The sequence below is a fragment of the Geotrypetes seraphini genome, chromosome 5, assembly GCF_902459505.1.
Source record: "Geotrypetes seraphini chromosome 5, aGeoSer1.1, whole genome shotgun sequence".
Taxonomy (NCBI): Eukaryota; Metazoa; Chordata; class Amphibia; order Gymnophiona; family Dermophiidae; genus Geotrypetes; species Geotrypetes seraphini.
The window spans coordinates 208,059,040-208,079,090 of NC_047088.1; the positions used below are offsets into that span (position 1 = coordinate 208,059,040).

General features: G+C 40.1%; 1 protein-coding gene across 5 annotated transcripts in view; it reads left to right on the forward strand.

The window, feature by feature from the left end:
- The window catches only part of LOC117360465 (sodium channel protein type 2 subunit alpha-like), a 526,898-nt gene that overhangs the window by 255,635 nt on the left and 251,212 nt on the right, over positions 1-20,051 (forward strand). For 4 of the 5 annotated variants that reach the window (XM_033944237.1, XM_033944239.1, XM_033944238.1 and 1 more), the window contains 4 exons: positions 2,671-2,799; positions 3,684-3,775; positions 9,372-9,644; positions 19,350-19,413. In XM_033944237.1, coding sequence (XP_033800128.1) covers positions 2,671-2,799; positions 3,684-3,775; positions 9,372-9,644; positions 19,350-19,413 — 558 coding nt within the window. Of the gene's footprint in view, positions 1-2,670; positions 2,800-3,683; positions 3,776-3,872; positions 3,965-9,371; positions 9,645-19,349; positions 19,414-20,051 lie in introns of all 5 variants that reach the window. The other variant, XM_033944240.1, reaches the window with a different exon arrangement.

Here is a 20,051-nt window from a genome sequence, read left to right on the forward strand (position 1 = left end):
AGCGGTATTCTTAATTGCAATTACCTCAGCCAGAAGAGTCTCTGAATTGTGACCTTAGTCATGCAAGAAACTGTTTCTGAGGATCACCAACAGGAGTGACCTTGCATATAGTGCCATCCTTTTTGCCAAAGGTTGTTTCAGCATTTCACATCAACCAGGTTACCAGTTTTTCAACCTGAGGATTCTAAGAAGAAAGAAAAGGCTTTAAAGCTGCTGGACATCCACAGAGTCCTCTTATGTTTCCTAGAAGTGACTAATGAATTTCACCTATCAGACCATCTCTTTCTCCTAACCAAGAATCAACCTGAAGCAGACCAGCTTCCAAGGCCACCATTTCCCGGTGGATTCGGGGAGCATCTCCTCCACTTACATTGTCTGTGGCAAACAACTGCCAGTGTCATTGAAAGCACATTCGACCAGTGGAGGAGCCTCCTCTTTGATGGAATCGAGGGTGATACCTCTGGAGGAAATATCTAGATTTGTGACATGGTTTTCCCTACACACTTTCACTAAATTCTATAGGGTGGATGTGGCAGTGCAAGAGAATTCCGCTTTTGGATCCTCAGTATTGAAAGCAGGCTTGTCTCTCCCACCCAGGACTTCGGGGACTGCTTAGGTACATCCCTAAAGTTCAGCATTTCATTTCTATTACACTGGAAAATAGAGACTAGGGTCTTACCTTGATAATATATTTTCCAGTAGATAGGAATGGTATGCTGAACCCCCCCTGCCCTATAATTTCTGATGCGCCTGTTTTTGCTTTATGCTTCATGGTCCTCTCCATAGCTAAGACTTCTTTGCCAGTCAAAAGAATCAGTTTGTAAATAGAATCTAAAGAGATAAATGAGCTGTTGCTTTTATTTGATGTTTTACTGTTCAATGGTAATGTTCATTCATTCATTACAGTTTCATTATTGACGTATGAACATTTTATGAGCAGATCAGAGCCTTGGTTTTGGGGAGTTCCCCCGTGTCCCTCCTTCTCCTGTCTTTTATTCTAGGGCTCTTGCATACTGTGGAATGAATTGAAGGGGGCAGCAGACTCCTAGGAGAAGGAGGAGGTTTCAAAAGCTGTGATTGACATCTTTCTGCAGTAAGGTTCAGCATACCATCCCTACCTACTGGAAAAGATATTATCAAGGTAAGAACATAATCTCTCTTTTTTTTTTATCAAGCAGTAACTGTTAGCACATACATTTGTTATTAGCTCCTGCATACTACAACCAACCATTGCGGTTAAAAAAAAAACAACTCCTGCAGGTCATAGGCAGAATAAGGGAAAAAAGAGGGGTGGTTGCCAGTGATAACAATTGCATGCATGCACTAACTGTCATGACTGCTGATAGTGTGGCTGCAGTTAACACCATCTCAAGAGCTGGTGTTTGCTGTAACCATGCTACCAGAAATCTGGCAGTGTAGCCACAGGCCAGTAATGCAGCAGGCCAGCCTCCCACTTTCCAGTGAAGGCCATACCCTCCATCTAGTCCCCTCTTTGATCAGAACCTCCCTTCAAGTCCCTCCTCCTGAATTACAGTATTAAACCTTCCAAGCCCCTTCCCTGGCACAAATCTTTCCATTGTCCCTCATCCTCACCCTCATGCCCCAGCCACCCTCAGAAGTTACCTGGGAGTATTTCTGGTCATATAATAGAGCAGTAGGAATGATCCTATTTTGCTCCCAGCCCATCAATAACCTTTGAGGTAGTTTCACAGTACTACAGCTATGGATCAGCTTTTAAAATAAATAAATAATTATGTGCACTCTTTCCTTATAGGAAGGCTGATCCTAGCATAGTATCTAATTTAGAGGGGGGGGAGGCTAATTCAGGAGATTTCTTTTTGGGGTTTTGAGCGTGATATTGTTAGGGTAGGGGAATTACGGTAGATTCTGCAGAGTATTGCTGGGGAGGGGGAGTTGGGTTTCATTGCCAAGCAGTTTTCTGCCTACATGATGCTCATTGGTATGTGTCTGCCCTGCCCCTTGAATTTACCACACAGGTTTTACACTTACCACACATTAACTTTTGTAGTTAAAGTTCTTTACATGCCAGAACCTACAGCACTCTCTAAAAGGTCTCCTTAGTTTGAATCATTTAGGTCCTAATATATAATGTCTTTCTGAGATTTACAGAACATATTTTCCCAAGGCTTTATTTTAGTATATTGTAGAATCATATATATGTATGATCCAGTCATTTTTCAATATATTAGTCATAAATGACAGTAAACATTTACCTTGGTATGATATTTCTAGTGATAATAGTTTGTAATTTGCTACTATAAAAGAAAAATATTGAGTCTGTTACTTACTAAGTAACTTCTTTATTGCTATGTGTCAGGTTTTAATTGCTTGAAAATACAGTATTAGAATCTACTAACCATCCAACCCTCCCCTTTTACAATGCAGTGGTAGTGGCTGCCGTGGACCAACTTCTCTGATGCCAATTAAATCCCTATAGGCGTCAGAGCAATTACTGCAGCAGTAGCCTTTACCGCAGCTTTGTAAAAGGAGTCCCAAGCTTTTCAAGTACTATATCCGTCCTTGGTATATCTTTGATTTAGTAGACGGTATACTATCAAGTAGATTTTCTCCATCATGAATAATACATATGTAATATATATGTTGTGAACTTTTATCTCCAGTAACATTCTGTTGGACACTGTTCTTCAGGTACACATTCACTGGAATTTATACATTTGAATCTCTTATAAAAATTCTTGCAAGGGGCTTCTGCTTAGAGCCATTTACTTTTCTTCGTGATCCATGGAACTGGCTTGATTTTAGTGTCATTATGATGGCGTGAGTATTGCATCCTAAAATTATTCTGTACATGTTTAGAGGCAGGCAAATAATAGTACTCATTAGCATACTTCCTCATGGGGTTTTTATTAATGGGGTGGGGTGTTAATGTATTATACTGGTAGTGAACAAGGATGTATCAAAGACAGTTAAAAACAATAGCCTGGTGTCTCCATTTAATAAGATTAAATATACTGATAAGTGCTGATGTGTTTAGAGGTTCCATGAGTCTTGCATGGGAACAGATGCTTCCATGAACCTCATACCATTCATTTATCTGCACGTAACTTTGTAATGGACACTATTGAATACCACTCTTCCACTATTTAACCATATTGGAAAGCAGAATGTATTTATTTATTTGCATGTGTTCATTACAAATAGCAAAATATAAAATTAACAATGCATTTCTTAAAACATAATAATCAAGAATCTTCTTGATTTATACATGTGATTATATAGAACAAAATACTGCTAAATATTTTACATGGAGAATAATATATTTTGTTTATCAAGAAAATCCGTAGGGAGCTAGTGTAGTGCATCAATTATTACTATTATGAACAAAATAAGTTTTTCAAATCTTTTTCCTGTTCCCCAGTTGAAAAAAAAATAAAAGCATCCCTGTGATGATTTCCTGCAAGCTTCCACAGGGTTTTAAAATTGATTTAACAAAAATATTCAGTGTAAATTTAGATCAAAGGTACAAATTTCATCTACTGATTTTGAGCATGTATTAATAAAGAAAGTGAAATACCAAAAATACCCCCGTTTCAATTATTTGAATGCCCTGTGACTATCACCAAAAAGGGTCTTAATGAACAACCAGCACTAGTAAAATCAGCTCTGCCTAGATTCTCAGTAACTGTGATTTAATTCTACAGGTATGTAACAGAATTTGTAAACCTAGGCAATGTTTCAGCTCTTCGAACTTTCAGAGTGTTGAGAGCTTTGAAAACTATTTCTGTAATCCCAGGTAAGAAGTAGTCACTGTAAGGAATTAGGTCCCTTATACATCCAACTGTTTCTTTGTGTCCTGTCATTGTGTTTGTGTGTGAACTCCCCTATTACAGATATGTGACAGAGTTTGTGGACCTGGGCAATGTCTCAGCGTTAAGAACATTCAGAGTTCTCCGAGCTTTGAAAACAATATCAGTCATTCCAGGTGAGAACCAATATGGGTTAAACACTCAGGCTGAATTTTGTTCCATTGAAGCTGAGATCCATCTTTGTGACATAAGCCTTGTTGCTTGCCACTCATGTTGCAAACAAAAAGCAGGAATCATTAGATAAGAGACTGAAGAACGGTATGATTCTTGGCTTTTTAACATGAAGCTTCTTTTTCTTTTTTGAAATCAGCCTTGGAGTTTAACAGATCTTTGCATGAGGCATTGCGATATCCAGCCTATGCGATTTGCATCTTATGATGTCAAATTCATATTTCCGTTTCGGCCCAAAATAGTAATCCTCAGGTTCGCTTATTGATCTGAAATTCACCAATATGGGCCAAATGTAAGAAGGGATTGCTTCCACGTTATGCTTGTGAGAGAAATGTTTTTCACATTTGGCCTAATAATGGGATTACATTTTAATGTGAAAATGACAATGAAAAAAAAAAATAAAGAGATTTTCTTATAAAGATACAAGTAAAAATAAAAACCTGAACCTTGCATGAGGGTTTATTTTTAAGATTTTCTTCTTCAAATTGTTGTAGTTTTCTAACATCCTGTACTTAAAGTACCACAAAAATTATTTAAAAATATTTGGAATCTAGTGCAGATTGTTATAAAACTTCCAAGAGGAGATGTTTGGGCAAGAAGCAGTAGTAATAAGATGGAAATAAAAGTGCTGCTTTATCTAGATTTTACATGTAGCATGAAAACAAGCAATGACTTGTTTTTTCCACAAAACAAGTGTTTTGGAATGTGTATCATTCATATCCATTCACAGTTACAAACTGGCAAGAAATTTCACTTTTTATTTATTTTTCAAGCTGTTGACTGTTCATTAAACTGTAATGTTCTATGACCATTAAATGAGTTCTGTGGGCTTCTGCATGGGATCTTCACTTTTAGACTGTCTTATAATATATTGGGTCTGATATACTACAGTATTTTCTCCATTTGGGGCCTATTCAATAAAACTTACATGAAAACTTTTTTTACATGCAAGTCATTAAAAATTTGGAGGTAATTTTATAAAGCAGGATTTGAGCATATGTGCTAGTATAAGCACGTAAGCTGCCTCTTATAAATGTACTCCCACACACAAGTGCCATTATGACAAGAAAGACACATTAGTATGTGACCTAGATGTAGGACAGTCTGGGCAACTTCGGTCCTCAAGGGCTTCAACCCAGTCAGGTGTTCAGGATTTTCCCAATGAATATGCAGGAGATCGGTTTGCATGTATTTCAAATAGATCTCATGCATTTTCATTGAGGAAATCCTTAAAACCTGGCTGGGTTGCAGCCCTCAAGGACCGAGGTTGCCCAGCCAGGCATATTTGAGGGCAGAGTTTGGGTGGAGCTTGGAATGAGTCACAGAGTATTCATGTAGTTTATAAAATGCACATTTACTTGTGTGTACTTGAAAGGCATGGAGGAGATATAAATGTTTATGCATATTTCATAAAATATGAACATGAAAAGTGACTTACCACATTCTACTCAAAACCCCACCCAAAGACATGTCTGCATTGAACTTGTGTAAAAGTACATGCATTACTTGAGGTAATTTTATAAGAGGCCTTACACATAAGTAGCACATCAAACAGATTACATCAACAAATCCTTTATGAAATTGCCCTTTTAATGTGCTTAGTAAAATACCACTTAAAATGGTATGCAATATATTTTGCAGGTTATGTTTTTGCCACATAATATGTCCACCAGGACCAGTACTGGACAAAGTGCTGAAAGAGTAAAACACTAGAACGGCCTTGATTATAAAAGTGTCTGTCCCAAGCGATTGCTCGGTGAAATGTGTAGAGAAAGAAAACTGATAACATTACATTACATTAGTGATTTCTATTCCGCCATTACCTTGCGGTTCAAGACGGATTACATCCAAACTAAAACAATAATTACATTCAAAATTTGAAGGAATAGAATAAGTGATGACATAAAATTTTTAAGGTAATAAAAATGTTGGGTAAAGAGTTACAAACGGGAAGTAGAAGTCTTTAGGAGATAAGAATAGGGTGAATTATGGGGTTTTAGATAACGTTTGGTAGATAGAAGAATATTAGAGAGTACTAAGGGTATAGAGAGTGTTGGATATTGGGTTGGGATTGGTCGTGCTGGATAGGTTTTATGTGTATTTTGAAGAGTAAGGTTTTAATATCTCTCTTGAAGGTTTTGTAGTTTGTAGTTGAAGATAACAGAGTGGTGATTTGTCTGTCCAGTTTAGCTGCTTTGGAGGCTATTAGGTTGTAATAAAGTTTTTTTCGTTTGACATTTTTGGATGATGGGTGAGAGAATAGTGAGTGGGTTCTTCTATGTCTGGTTGAGGAGGATAGTTTAGGATTGATTTAGGCTTTCTCCGTTGATAGCCTTGTAAAGTAAGCAGTAGAATTTGAAGTGCACTCTCACTTCCATTGGAAGCCAGTGCGAGTCATGGTATGCCTCTGTGATATGGTCATATTTTTTTAGTGAATAGACAAGTCTTAGGGCTGTATTCTGTATTGTCTGCAATTGCTTCATCATAGTTGCGGGACATGGTAGGTATAGTATATTGCAGTAGTCTATCATCCCAAGGATAAGAGATTGTACCAATAGTAGGAATTGCTTCTTTTCGAAGAATGTTCGGATTTTTCTTAGATTTCTCATGGTCATGAACAATGCCTTTATTATTTTGTTAATTTGGGGTTGCATGGTGCAGCCTTTGTCAATTGTGATTTCAAGCAATTTTAGTGTAGGTTGTATTAAACTGAATTCATGAATCAAATAGAAAAAAGGTCTGAGATAGTAGAAAATTCTGAATACAAATTGAACACTTGTGCCTGTGCATATTCCAATTAGTGGAACTCTTTTTCACTCACTAACTTAAAATGGGAGAGATAGATAGTAAGGGTATTTATCACCAGTCACTGCATAAGGGGCATCTGAAGCCCAGTGTCCTTCTATCCCTTCTTTCTCACCAAAGTTAAGAGGCTCCACAACCTGATGTCTCCCATGTACCCACTACTATTACTTATCATTTCTATAGCACTACCAGCCATATGCAGTGCTGCCTATTCTGTAATAAAATGATTTCTTTTTTTAATTTTCTATACCGTTCTCTCAGGAGAGCTCAGTTTGGTTTACATGAATTTATTCAGGTACTCAAGCATTTTTCCCTAGACAATACGATGAAATCTTCCGCCCAATGTGCAGCGGCGGCCAAAAAAGCAAATAGGATGCTAGGAATTATTAAAAAAGGGATGGTTAACAAGACTAAGAATGTTATAATGCCCCTATATCGCTCCATGGTGCGACCTCATCTGGAATATTGCATTCAATTCTGGTCTCCTTATCTCAAGAAAGATATAGTGGCGCTAGAAAAGGTTCAAAGAAGAGCGACCAAGATGGTAAAAGGGATGGAACTCCTCTCGTATGAGGAAAGACTAAAATGGTTAGGGCTCTTCAGCTTGTAAAAGAGACGGCTGAGGGGAGATATGATTCAAGTCTACAAAATCCTGAGTAGAGTAGAGTGGGTATAAATGGATTGATTTTTCACTCTGTCAAAAATTACAAAGACTAGGGGGCACTCGAACGTACAGGGAAATACTTTTAAAACCAATTGGAGGAAAAAAAATTATTAGTTAAGCTCTGGAACGCATTGCCAGAGGATATGGTAAGAGCGGATAGCATAGTTTTAAGAAAGGTTTGGACAAGTTCCTGGAGGAAAAGTCCATAGTCTATTATTGAGAAAGACATGGGGGAAGCCACTGCTTGCCCTGTATCGGTGGCATGGAATATTGCTACACCTTGGATTTTGGCCAGGTACTAGTGACCTGGATTGGCCACCGTGAGAACGAGCTACTGGGCTTGATGTACCTTGGTCTGACCCAGTAAAGTTATTCTTATGTTCTGGTGGGCTCACAATCTATCTAATGTACCGGGGGCAATGCGGGGATTAAGTGACTTTCCCAGGGTCACAAGGAGCAGCATGGGTTTGAACCCACAACCCAAAGGTGCTGAGGCTGTAGCTTTAACCACTGCGCCACACTAAGCTCTAATCCTCCCTCATCTCCCTGAAGCCATGAGTAAGTGATCTCCATTTCCAAAATCACACCTCCATTCATCAGTACCATAATAAAAGCTTTCTGAACCATGGTTTCTCCTTCATTTTTACCTGGACCCATGAAGAAGGGTCCCTGATGTCCTGATACCCATTCACTCTCTGCCCTACTTACTGAGCCCATGAAGAAGTGGAAATTGCTCCCTCCAGAAGATCTCGCCCATATTCTACATATTTGATGATAGACAGGTAAACACTATGGGAGGGAAAGAGCTATACTGTTGCATCATTGAGAGAAATGTTAAATATAACTCCAGCTGGTTGATAAGTTTCTGCTATTCCAAGGCAGATGTTAAATTACGGGTGTTAATGAGCTCACAATAAATAGTTTATGAAAAGAGCATACTATGCATGTGTTAAGGCCTCATTTCTCATAAGATGCTTCTTCATTCTATCTGGGTACGTTATATTTAGTTTATAAATGATAAAGTATCAAAGAACCGTATATCACCTAAAACCTAATTTTTACATAGGGTATCTAGGTAGGAGATAAAACACCCTTGTTGGGTCATGCACATTTATCAGGTCACATTAGGTGCATACTTATACAAGCACATGTTTTATAAAAAGCTCCGTATTCAGTTTGCCTTTTGTAAAATACCTGGCCAGTCTTGAATATCCTAGTTTGGTCATCCTCTTCTGACCTAGACGTCTTATGCAAAATGGGGTTTTATGCATGGAAGTGTCAGCAGCTAGCGGCATAAATACCAAATTAAACCCCCCCCTCCCCCCTAAAACAAACAAACAACTGTCCAGGAAGAAACAGTTAAAGAGCCAAGCAAAGAAACATCATTTTTTAAAATTTGAGTTGAGCACTATAGCTTCTTCAATCACTGGTGCAAAACCCAGGTCCCAATAAGCAATTAGCTAACACTTATGCCTCCTTGTAAAGGTGTCAGTCCTGACATCCAGATTTTTTAAAGTATTGTGTTTATTGCCATTGTAAAATCTGAAATACAAGGATACTTTTCAGACCCGTTTAACAAACCCCCTTAAACTGTACATATATAAGATGCACATAACATACTACAAATCTGCACACACAAAAAGTGACTTTCTAACATATCTATTTATACTTGTAAATGCTGTGCAGGCCTTCTAAACTGACCTCTTTAAGGTGTAAGTAAAGGCTGTTTTAGACAATGCACTATTATTAGCAAGTCTTCATTGTTCAGGATAAAAGTTTAATTGCATAGGCCCCTTTCTGTCTATGGAAAAAATACTTAGTGCACAGGCCATATCAAGTTTTAATGTTATCTTAAAATTAACCATTGTCACTTATTTTTCCAGGCTTGAAGACTATTGTGGGAGCCCTCATTCAGTCTGTGAAGAAGCTTTCGGATGTTATGATTCTGACTGTGTTTTGTCTGAGTGTATTTGCACTAATAGGGCTACAGCTGTTCATGGGCCACTTGAGAAATAAATGTCTGCAGTGGCCTCCAGAAGATTCTGCTTATGATCTTAACATCACTTCCTATTTCAACAGTTCAGCTGGTGACAATGGTACATACGTAAATTTAACCAGTTTGTCATTTAACTGGAATGAGTACGTCAGCGATGAAAGTAAGAACCATCAATTTACTATTTTACTGTATCAAATGGGGAATAGGAGCATAAGAATTTGCCATACTTGGGTGGATTGATGGTCCATCTAGCTCGGTATATTTCTTCCGACAGTGGCCAATGCAGATCAAAAATACATGAGAAATTGCAAAGAGTAGCCAGATTCCATGCTACTAACGTCAGGGATAAATAGTGGTCTTCCCTGTAGCTTTTTTAATAGCAATTTGTAAACTTTTCCTCTAAGAATTTGTCCAAACCTATTTTTAAAACCAAATACACCTATTGTTTTTACCACATCCTCCAGCAATTACCGTATTTTCACCCATATAACGTGCATACGTGTATAACACGCATACGCGTATAGCGTGCGGGTCCAAAGCATTTCAGTAAAAAAAATTTTATATAGCATGCACATGCTGCTATAACCTCCTCCCACTCCCGCTTACTCTTCCGGCCTGCGAACCAGCATCCTCCCCCCCGCTCGCGTCACCCCCCTTCCCCCACGATCCTACATCCCCCCCAGCACCACAAAACATCTCTTACCTGATTGGGCACCGGATCCAGCACCAATGCACAGGACGTGCCAGTGCCAGTGCCCGAAGATCCTCCCTCGTTGTTGCTGGGCTGGGCTGGGCTGTGCTGGGCGGTGCGAGGGAGATCCTCCTTCTTCCTCGTGCCGGGCTGGACTGGGCTTTGAGCATTTGCGCATGCTCAAAGCCTTCTGGTCTCGCTCTCGGGGGAGGGGGGGAGGATGCCGGATCGGAATGAAAAAAAAAATTGTACAACGCGCTCACGCATATAACGCGCAAGGTTATGCACGGTTTGTAAAAATCATGTATAACGCACGCGTTATATGCTTGAAAATATGGTAGTTCCAAAACTTAACTATTCATTGCATGAGCAAATATTTTGTTCTAATTGCTTTAACAGTATTAAGAAGTAATTGAATAATTTGTTTTATGGGTAAACCCCATTTTCCCTGCAGTAAAGGAATTTTATATATTTACCTTAAGTATGTACATGTAAAGCAGGCACAGAGAATACTCATTCTTAGTTTTGTGTGACCCAAGTGTAGATGTACTCATTGGAGGAGTTTGAGCAGGGCATATGTGAAGTTGTGATGTACAAACAAATTATTTTATAAGTAATCTATATATATAAAATCGGAGGTATGTATGTGTGTATGTGCCGCGATCACGCAAAAACGGCTTGACCGATTTGAACGAAACTTGGTATGCAGATCCCTCACTACCTGGGATGATATGTTCTGGGGTTCTCGCGGCCCACCTGCACACGTGGGCAGAGCTACAAACAGAAAATCAGATTTCACCCATTCATGTCAATGGAAAAAAATGTAAAAAGCTGCCATTCTCACAGTAATTCAAAAACGGCTTGACCGATTTGAATGAAACTTGGTATGCTGATCCCTCACTACCTGGGGTGATATGTTCTGGGGGTCTCGCGGCCCACCTGCACACGTGGGCGGAGCTACAAAGAGAAAATCAGATTTCACCCATTCATGTCAATGGAAAAAATGTAAAAAGCTGCCATTCTCACAGTAATTCAAAACCGGTTTGACCGATTTGAACGAAACTTGGTATGCAGCTCCCTCACTACCTGGGGTGATATGTTCTGGGGGTCTCGCGGCTCACCTGCACACGTGGGCGGAGCTACAAACAGAAAATCAGATTTCACCCATTCATGTCAATGGAAAAAATGTAAAAAGCTGCCATTCTCACAGTAATTCGAAACCGGCTTGACCGAATTGACCGAAACTTGGTATGCTGATCCCTCACTACCTGGGTTGATATGTTCTGGGGGTCTCGCGGCCCACCTGCACACGTGGGCGGAGCTACAAACAGAAAATCAGATTTCACCCATTCATGTCAATGGAAAAAATGTAAAAAGCTGCCATTCTCACAGTAATTCAAAAACGGCTTGACCGATTTGAACGAAACTTGGTATGCAGATCCCTTACTACCTGGGGTGATATGTTCTGGGGGTCTCGCGGCCCACCTGCACACGTGGGCGGAGCTATAAACAGAAAATCAGATTTCACCCATTCATGTCAATGGAAAAAATGTAAAAGGCATTCTCACAGTAATTCAAAAACGGCTTGACCGATTTGAACGAAACTTGGCATGCAGATCCCTCACTACCTGGGGTGATATGTTCTGGGGGTCTCGCGGCCCACCTGCACACGTGGGCGGAGCTACAAAGAGAAAATCAGATTTCACCCATTCATGTCAATGGAAAAAATGTATAAAGCTGCCATTCTCACAGTAATTCGAAACCGGCTTGACCGAATTGACCGAAACTTGGTATGCTGATCCCTCACTACCTGGGATGATATGTTCTGGGGGTCTCGCGGCCCACCTGCACACGTGGGCGGAGCTACAAACAGAAAATCAGATTTCACTCATTCATGTCAATGGAAAAAATGTAAAAAGCTGCCATTCTCACAGTAATTCAAAACCGGCTTGACCGATTTGACCGAAACTTGGTATGCTGATCCCTCACTACCTGGGGTGATATGTTCTGTGGGTCTCGCGGCCCACCTGCACACGTGGGCGGAGCTATAAACAGAAAATCAGATTTCACCCATTCATGTCAATGGAAAAAATGTAAAAAGCTGCCATTCTCACAGTAATTCGTAACCGGGTTGACCAAATTGACCGAAACTTGGTATGCTGATCCCTCACTACCTGGGATGATATGTTCTGGGGGTCTCGCGGCCCACCTGCACACGTGGGCGGAGCTACAAACAGAAAATCAGATTTCACTCATTCATGTCAATGGAAAAAATGTAAAAAGCTGCCATTCTCACAGTAATTCAAAAACGGCTTGACCGATTTGAACGAAACTTGGTATGCAGATCCCTTACTACCTGGGGTGATATGTTCTGGGGGTCTCGCGGCCCACCTGCACACGTGGGCGGAGCTACAAAGAGAAAATCAGATTTCACCCATTCATGTCAATGGAAAAAATGTAAAAAGCTGCCATTCTCACAGTAATTCAAAACCGGTTTGACCGATTTGAATGAAACTTGGTATGCAGCTCCCTCACTACCTGGGGTGATATGTTCTGGGGGTCTCGCGGCCCACCTGCACACGTGGGCGGAGCTACAAACAGAAAATCAGATTTCACCCATTCATGTCAATGGAAAAAATGTAAAAAGCTGCCATTCTCACAGTAATTCGAAACCGGCTTGACCGAATTGACCGAAACTTGGTATGCTGATCCCTCACTACCTGGGATGATATGTTCTGGGGGTCTCGCGGCCCACCTGCACACGTGGGCGGAGCTACAATCAGAAAATCAGATTTCACCCATTCATGTCAATGGAAAAAATGTAAAAAGCTGCCATTCTCACAGTAATTCAAAAACGGCTTGACCGATTTGAACGAAACTTGGTGTGCAGATCCCTTACTACCTGGGGTGATATGTTCTGTGGGTCTCGCGGCCCACCTGCACACGTGGGCGGAGCTATAAACAGAAAATCAGATTTCACCCATTCATGTCAATGGAAAAAATGTAAAAAGCTGCCATTCTCACAGTAATTCGAAACCGGGTTGACCGAATTGACCGAAACTTGGTATGCTGATCCCTCACTACCTGGGATGATATGTTCTGGGGGTCTCGCGGCCCACCTGCACACGTGGGCGGAGCTACAAACAGAAAATCAGATTTCACTCATTCATGTCAATGGAAAAAATGTAAAAAGCTGCCATTCTCACAGTAATTCACAAACGGCTTGACCGATTTGAACGAAACTTGGTATACAGATCCCTCACTACCTGGGGTGATATGTTCTGGGGGTTTCTTCACCCAAGAATTTATATGTTCTTGCTCCTGGAGGTGAAACTAAAAATGTTGTTTATAATCACGTTTTGCGTTAGTTGTATTGTATTCATTTTGTCAAATATTTCACATTATAATTTGCATATTGTACTTTTTATTAAGCTGTAAAAAAATAATTTCATTCACCACTATAAAGTATCTTTATTTGAATCCATTTACAGTGTTATTGCTATAATTAAATACCCGTGCAACGCCGGGGCATCAGCTAGTAATCATAATAAATAGTAATAAAAATCATTTTTACGAGGGATTTTCACAAGGTTTTCACATTTTTATTCTTTTAAATATTATTTATTAACATAAATATCTCAAAAGCAAATTATATTACTTTTCCACATAATCACCTGCTTGACTGGCTAGTCACATGACATTCTATTACATGCCCTCATACCATTTCTCCCGCCCCAACCATTTCCTGCAAAAATATGAAAGTACAGAAACTTTTTGAAGAACCCTCATATATACCACCTAATTACCCTGAGCTCAAGATGATACCCAAAATTATCATCGTAAAAATATATTCATATTGGCCCAGATTCTCTAAACAGCACCGTTGTTGATGGCCGCATTAAAAGCAGCCATCGATTGTGTGTCAGTCATATGATGGCACTGTTTAGAGAATCACACCTTCGGAAAAGGCAGGCATTGGAAATATAACCAGGGTTTTCAAAGCCTACATTTCCGGTGCCTACCTTTGACATGAATCGTGCATATGAAGGTGCTTTGAAATACACAGCTCCATTGTTCTTGTAACTTCTCCTGGAAATGACCAGAATTCTCTCTGTAATTATCCTGGAAATGTCCAGTTGTCTTTTTTGTAATCCGCCCAGAACTGCAAGGTTGAGGCGAAATAGAAATCAGTAATGTAATGTAATATAATGAAATCTTTACGGCACCTAGCACCACTTCTGGCATTATCCACGCCTACAGCAGCATTAGGTGTCGTAAAGCACCTCTGTAGGCATGATTCCAGTGCCTTGAAAATTCTTTTTGAAGCACTTTTAAACGGTGTTTTCCTCTTAACTTAGATGCCAGTAGAGTGCCTACTGGCACCTAAGTTAAGGCGCTGTTTTTAGAATATGGGCCATTGTGCATACTACATATGCATTTTCTACCAACTCTCGTACATATATACAGTCGCATTTAACTTTGATTGTTGAAAATTTTGTAAGGCCATTTTATGAAGACACAGGGGTGCCAATGCATCTTTATAAAACAGGCACTTCTCAGGGGGAGGAACAATGAAATTATATTTATTTATTTAATTTGTTTTATATCCCCAACGAGCTCAGAACGGGTTACATTAACCAAAAAAACAGTCAAGGCAAGTTATAGGTTGGCACAGTGGTTAAAGCTAAAGCTCAGCACCCTGAGGGTGTAGGTTCAAACCCACGCTGCTGCTTGTGACCCTGGGCAAGTTACTTATCCCCTCCTTTACAAAGTTGTGCTAGTGTTTTTAGCATCGACCATCATGGTAACAGCTCCGATGCTCATAGAATTCCTATGAGCCTCCGAGCTGTTACCGCTACTTCTGGCACTAAAATCGCTAGCCAATTTTGGAGAGTTGTGTAATGAGAAGAAGGTGGTCAATGGTGTTGAAGGTTGTGGTGAGATCTAGTAGTACCAGAAGGGCATCATTTCCTTTATCCATGAGTTTCCAGCAGTCATCTATGATTTCAAGAAGGATGGTTTCAGTACTATGGAATTTCCTGAAACCTGACTGGAAGGTGGAGAGGGCTTCTTGTTTGTTGACAAAGGAGTGTAGTTGGTTGAGTATGTTTTTTTTCCTGGATTTTGAAGATAAATGGTAGGTTGGAGACAGGCCTAAAGTTGCTGGGCATACCAGGGTCGAGGGTGGTTTTTTAAAAATTGGTCTGATAATTGCTGATTTCCAGTTTGTGGGGACTGAGCCTGATGGTGGAGAAGGACCGATAAAGAGGAAGGATTGAGCTTACAAAGGTGCCTTTTGCAGCAACTAGGAAGTGTGGTGGATAGGGATGTAGGATGGAGCTGGAAGGGTGAATGGAGTCGAGTATCTTGGTGAGGTCCTCATATGAGACAGTCTCAAAGTTTCCAGTTGTATGTTTAAGTATTCTGTTTGGAATGTGAGGAATTGGTTGTACGGTGGTGTCGAGATGAGATGGTATTTTTTGCTATTTTTCAGCAAAGAAGTCGGAGAGTGTTTGCTGTCGAGATTGATGTTAAGATTGTCTTCTTGTGATGCTGTGAATATCTTTTTTTGTCAGTGTTGGGAGTAATATGCCTTTTTGGCATCATGGGTAGATTGCATTAATTCTTCATGTAGTTTCTTCCAGCCGGATTTGTCATTTTGATGCTGTGTGCAAGTTTCCATGGTGTCTTTGGTGGTTTATATGCTCTCTTCAATCCAGCTTTACCAGCTTTTAAGACTTGTCATTTGAAGAGTCTTTCATTGAGTGCCATCTACTGTGCCGACCCCTGAGGAAGGCTTTTCTACAGAAGCCGAAACACGGTCCATAAAATTCACAAGACTTGGACTTTTTATAAGGCTTGGTTTTATATATATGATATGATTTTATGTTATTTTTGCTTATAATAAAATTGTTATTTGTTCCTTAAGGTTGATGTGTTCAGTCCCGTCCCCACTCCTTCTTTGATTTACTGAGTCTGGATATGTACCATTTCCTTTCTGCTCTCCTTAGTTATCTTTACTTGGTTCTTAAGTTGGCAGTGAACCAGAGGGAAGAGAATTTGGGTGGATAGTATTTAAATTCTTTGACTGGTACTAAACCTTTGTAGAGGGCTTTTACATCAGTGTGCTAGTCTGAAGCAGCTTCATCAATGAATTTGGAGTTGTGTTTTAGTGTTCCTGCTAGGTTGGAAAGGTTGATTTTGCTGTTTGGAGGCAACATCAACTAGCTATTCCAAATCACTGTTATCCCAAAATAGGCTACCTTTTATCAAGCTGTGTTAAGGTTTTTTATCGCTGGCCACTGTGGTAAAAGCTCCGATACTCAGAATTCCTATGAATGTCAGAGGTTTTACTATAGCGGCCGGTGATTAAAAAAAAACCCTAACACGACTTGATAAAGGGGGGGGGGCATAATTAGACAGCCTCAAGCAACTATATATCAGCTGAATACCAGAGTTTCATTCAATAATAATCTTTAAAATTAATGTTTTGGAAAAAGATAGATGCAATCATTAGACCATTAAATACCAGCACCATCATAATTTTAATTTCAGTTGAGCAAAATTTCTGCCACTTTTTATGCTCATCAAACGCAAGAATCATTTTGAATGTTAGAGCTCAAATTTCATACAAGGTTATTGTTCTTTTAATGTTTGAAATCATGTCTATGAAAACCCAAAGGATAATTTTATAATTGTGTGCCTAGATTAAGGTGGCGAAAACACACCTGGGGCTCAGGTATGGTAAATGCCCAGATCTAGATGGTGGCAAGAATGTCCTTAAATTATAGTTTATTGTAATTTTAATGTGGTTGATGTACACTTCATCCAACTCCACCCATTTACATACCCATAATACAAGTATGCACCATGTAAACAAAGGGCCTCATTCTCTATAGTTCGCCTTAGCGCGCCTACATTGTAGGTGTGCAGGTATGCGATTGCCAATCAACTGCTAGGTGCGCGTTGTAGAATCGCACCTACAGTTTTCTATAGGTGTGTGAAATGTAGACCAGCATTTTGCAAGCCTACCACACGCATTCAGAGGTGCATAGTAATGCATAAGCTAGTGTAAGGCAACTTCTGGCACAAACCATACCTCCACCTGCCTTGCACGTGCTTATGTGCCCCTATGCACCTTTGTACACGTGAGGTAGGCGTGTTAGTACAACGCACCTAATTAAAAAAATGTGCTGTGCCATTGGCTAGTTGGGTGGCAGTAGCATGCCTACCACCACCTAACTTTAGCATGCGCTGTAGAGAATCAAGCCCAAAATACGTACTTTTACAATAATTAGTTTTCTGGAAGAGGTCATTTATGCTCATATGTACCCTCTTAGGCATAGTGTGGTTCACTGGTAGAGCTGCTGCCTCTGCACCCAGAGATCAAATCACAGTGTTGCTCCTTAATCCTCCAGTGCCCACCACTTGGAATGCCAAAGCCACAAAAAGGCAGTATACAAGTCTCCATTCCCTTCCCTAAATGATTAAAATATTGCCATTTAAGCAGTGTGTTTGCTCCTTATAAAAGTACTCTGCAAATATTTACAATAGCTTTATATACTATAGGTTGTTCCTTTTTAGTTCAGTTTTGTAGTTAAACTCTGAAATTCATTGCAGGAGAATGTGGAGAAATCCATTAGCTTAGCAAGGTTTAGAAGAAGTTTGGATAATTTCCTGAAAGAGAAGTCCTTAAGCCATTATTGAGATGGCTTGGGGAAATCCACTGCTTATTCCTAGGATAAGCAGCATAAAATCTTTTACTCCTTGGGATCTTGCCAAGTATTTATGACCTGTATTGATCACTGTTAGAAACAGGATACTAGGCTTGATGGATCTACGGTCAGTCCCAGTATGGAAATTCTTATGTTCTTATGTATTTGCATGTTCAGTATTTACCTGAACTAGACCAGATATCATTATTACATAGGTTGCCAGTGGAATTTTGCATTTGTTATAAGGTTTTTACACTTATTTATCAAGCAATTTAAGCAAGAATACCTTGTTATTTGCCTTAGGTGTTACTTTTATGTCATTCTCGTTGTTGCTTGAAATCTGAGACAGATACTTGCAGCTGTCTATAGATAAGTAGGTACAGACATGGTACGCTAAAACTAAAGACATCACCATTTCTGTGGCAGATCCAGTACTCTGGAATAAACTTCTGGGACCATTAAGGTTGAGTGGAATGCAGCAGTTTAAGAAATTTTTGAAAACACATTTATTTATGCATGCCTTCAGGACTGGATGAGTATATTTAGTAGCAATTATGTAGTGTGTGTGAGATGGTTTTGCACAGCACTGCTGTAGACAACATGTTGTATGTTAAATTGTATTATGTATGCTTTAATATAGAACCTGCCTAGGTTTTTAAAATAAATACAGTGGTACCTTGGATTACGAGCATAATCCGTTCCAGGAGCATGCTCGTAATCCAAAATGCTCGTTTATCAAAGCGAGTTTCCCCATAGGAAATAATGAAACTCGCTTTGATGTGTTCCCCCCCCCCCCGAGAACCGGCATTGCTCCCCTCGAAGGCCCCCCCCCTGCGATCAGGCACCCCCCCCTGCGATCCGGCACCCCCCCGCCACGGTCCGACCCCCCCCCCCGACACAATTGGGCACCCCCCCCCGCCGCTTCTTACCCTCATCTGGGCTCTTGAAGATCTGCTACTCGTCTGCTGGGCCTCTTAGCATGCTCAAGGTCTGCGAGTTCACGTTCACATTCAGAACTCGCAGGCCTTGAGCATGTTCAGATGCTCAAGGCCCAGCAGACGAGGAGTCCGATCTTCTAGAGTGCCCAGATGAGGGTAAGAAGCAGCGGGTGGGGGGTGCCCAATTGTGTCGGGGGGGTGCCCAATCGTGTCGGGGGGGGGTCGGATCATGGCGGGGGAGGGTGCCGGTTCGAGGCAGGGGGGTGTCGGATTGCGGGGGAGGGTGCTCGTAAATCGAGCCATGCTCGGTTTCCGAGGCACCGATTTTGCAAATGTTTTGCTCGTCTTGCAAAACACTCGCAAACCGGTGCACTTGTAAACCGAGGTACCACTGTACAATTATTGAAGTGTATAATATTGATGATATATTTTTTTATTTGCTACTCATATGTATAATACTGACGTGACTACTATAGTTAATTATTTTTTATAACGCATTTTTGGTTGTTTTTATAAAACAGGTCACTTTTATAAACTGGAAGGGCAAAGGGATGCTTTACTTTGTGGCAATAGCTCAGATACAGGGTAAGAACATTCTCAAACTTCTTAAATTTGAAATGTTTATAAAGAATTCCATAACTAGATGTATAAATTAGTGCTGTGGCATCTTAGCATTTACAGTATTTGACAAAAGAAAATGTGTCAATCAGTGGTAGACACCTGTTGTTCTATATAAATGTTTTAAAACTTATTTTTAGAAGGAAAGAAGGCTGTTTTCAGTCTCTGGTTTTCAATCTATCCACAATGAATATGCATGAGATAGATTTGCCTTCAGTGCCTCTGCTGTATACAAACCCAACTCATGCATATTCATTATGAATAGCCTGAAAATCCAATTGTCTGGATGTGTTCTAAGGACTGGGATTGAAAACCACCGGAATATGAAATCACCATGTTCATGGGTTTGGATGTTTTCTTCTAAACTCTAACCTCCTGGACATAGGACCTTACTCCAGAGAGTCTGGTAACTCCAGCTCCAATCATTACATGAAAACAAGACAGATTTTTTTGTCTTCCCTTTATACTTAGACTAGATTGGTACAACAAGTCACAGATTCCTTTATTTATATATTTAACACATTTATATATCACCTAACATCTAGGTGATTTCCAATATCAGATATATTCATAAAAATTTCATAAGACCATCGACAAGACAATAT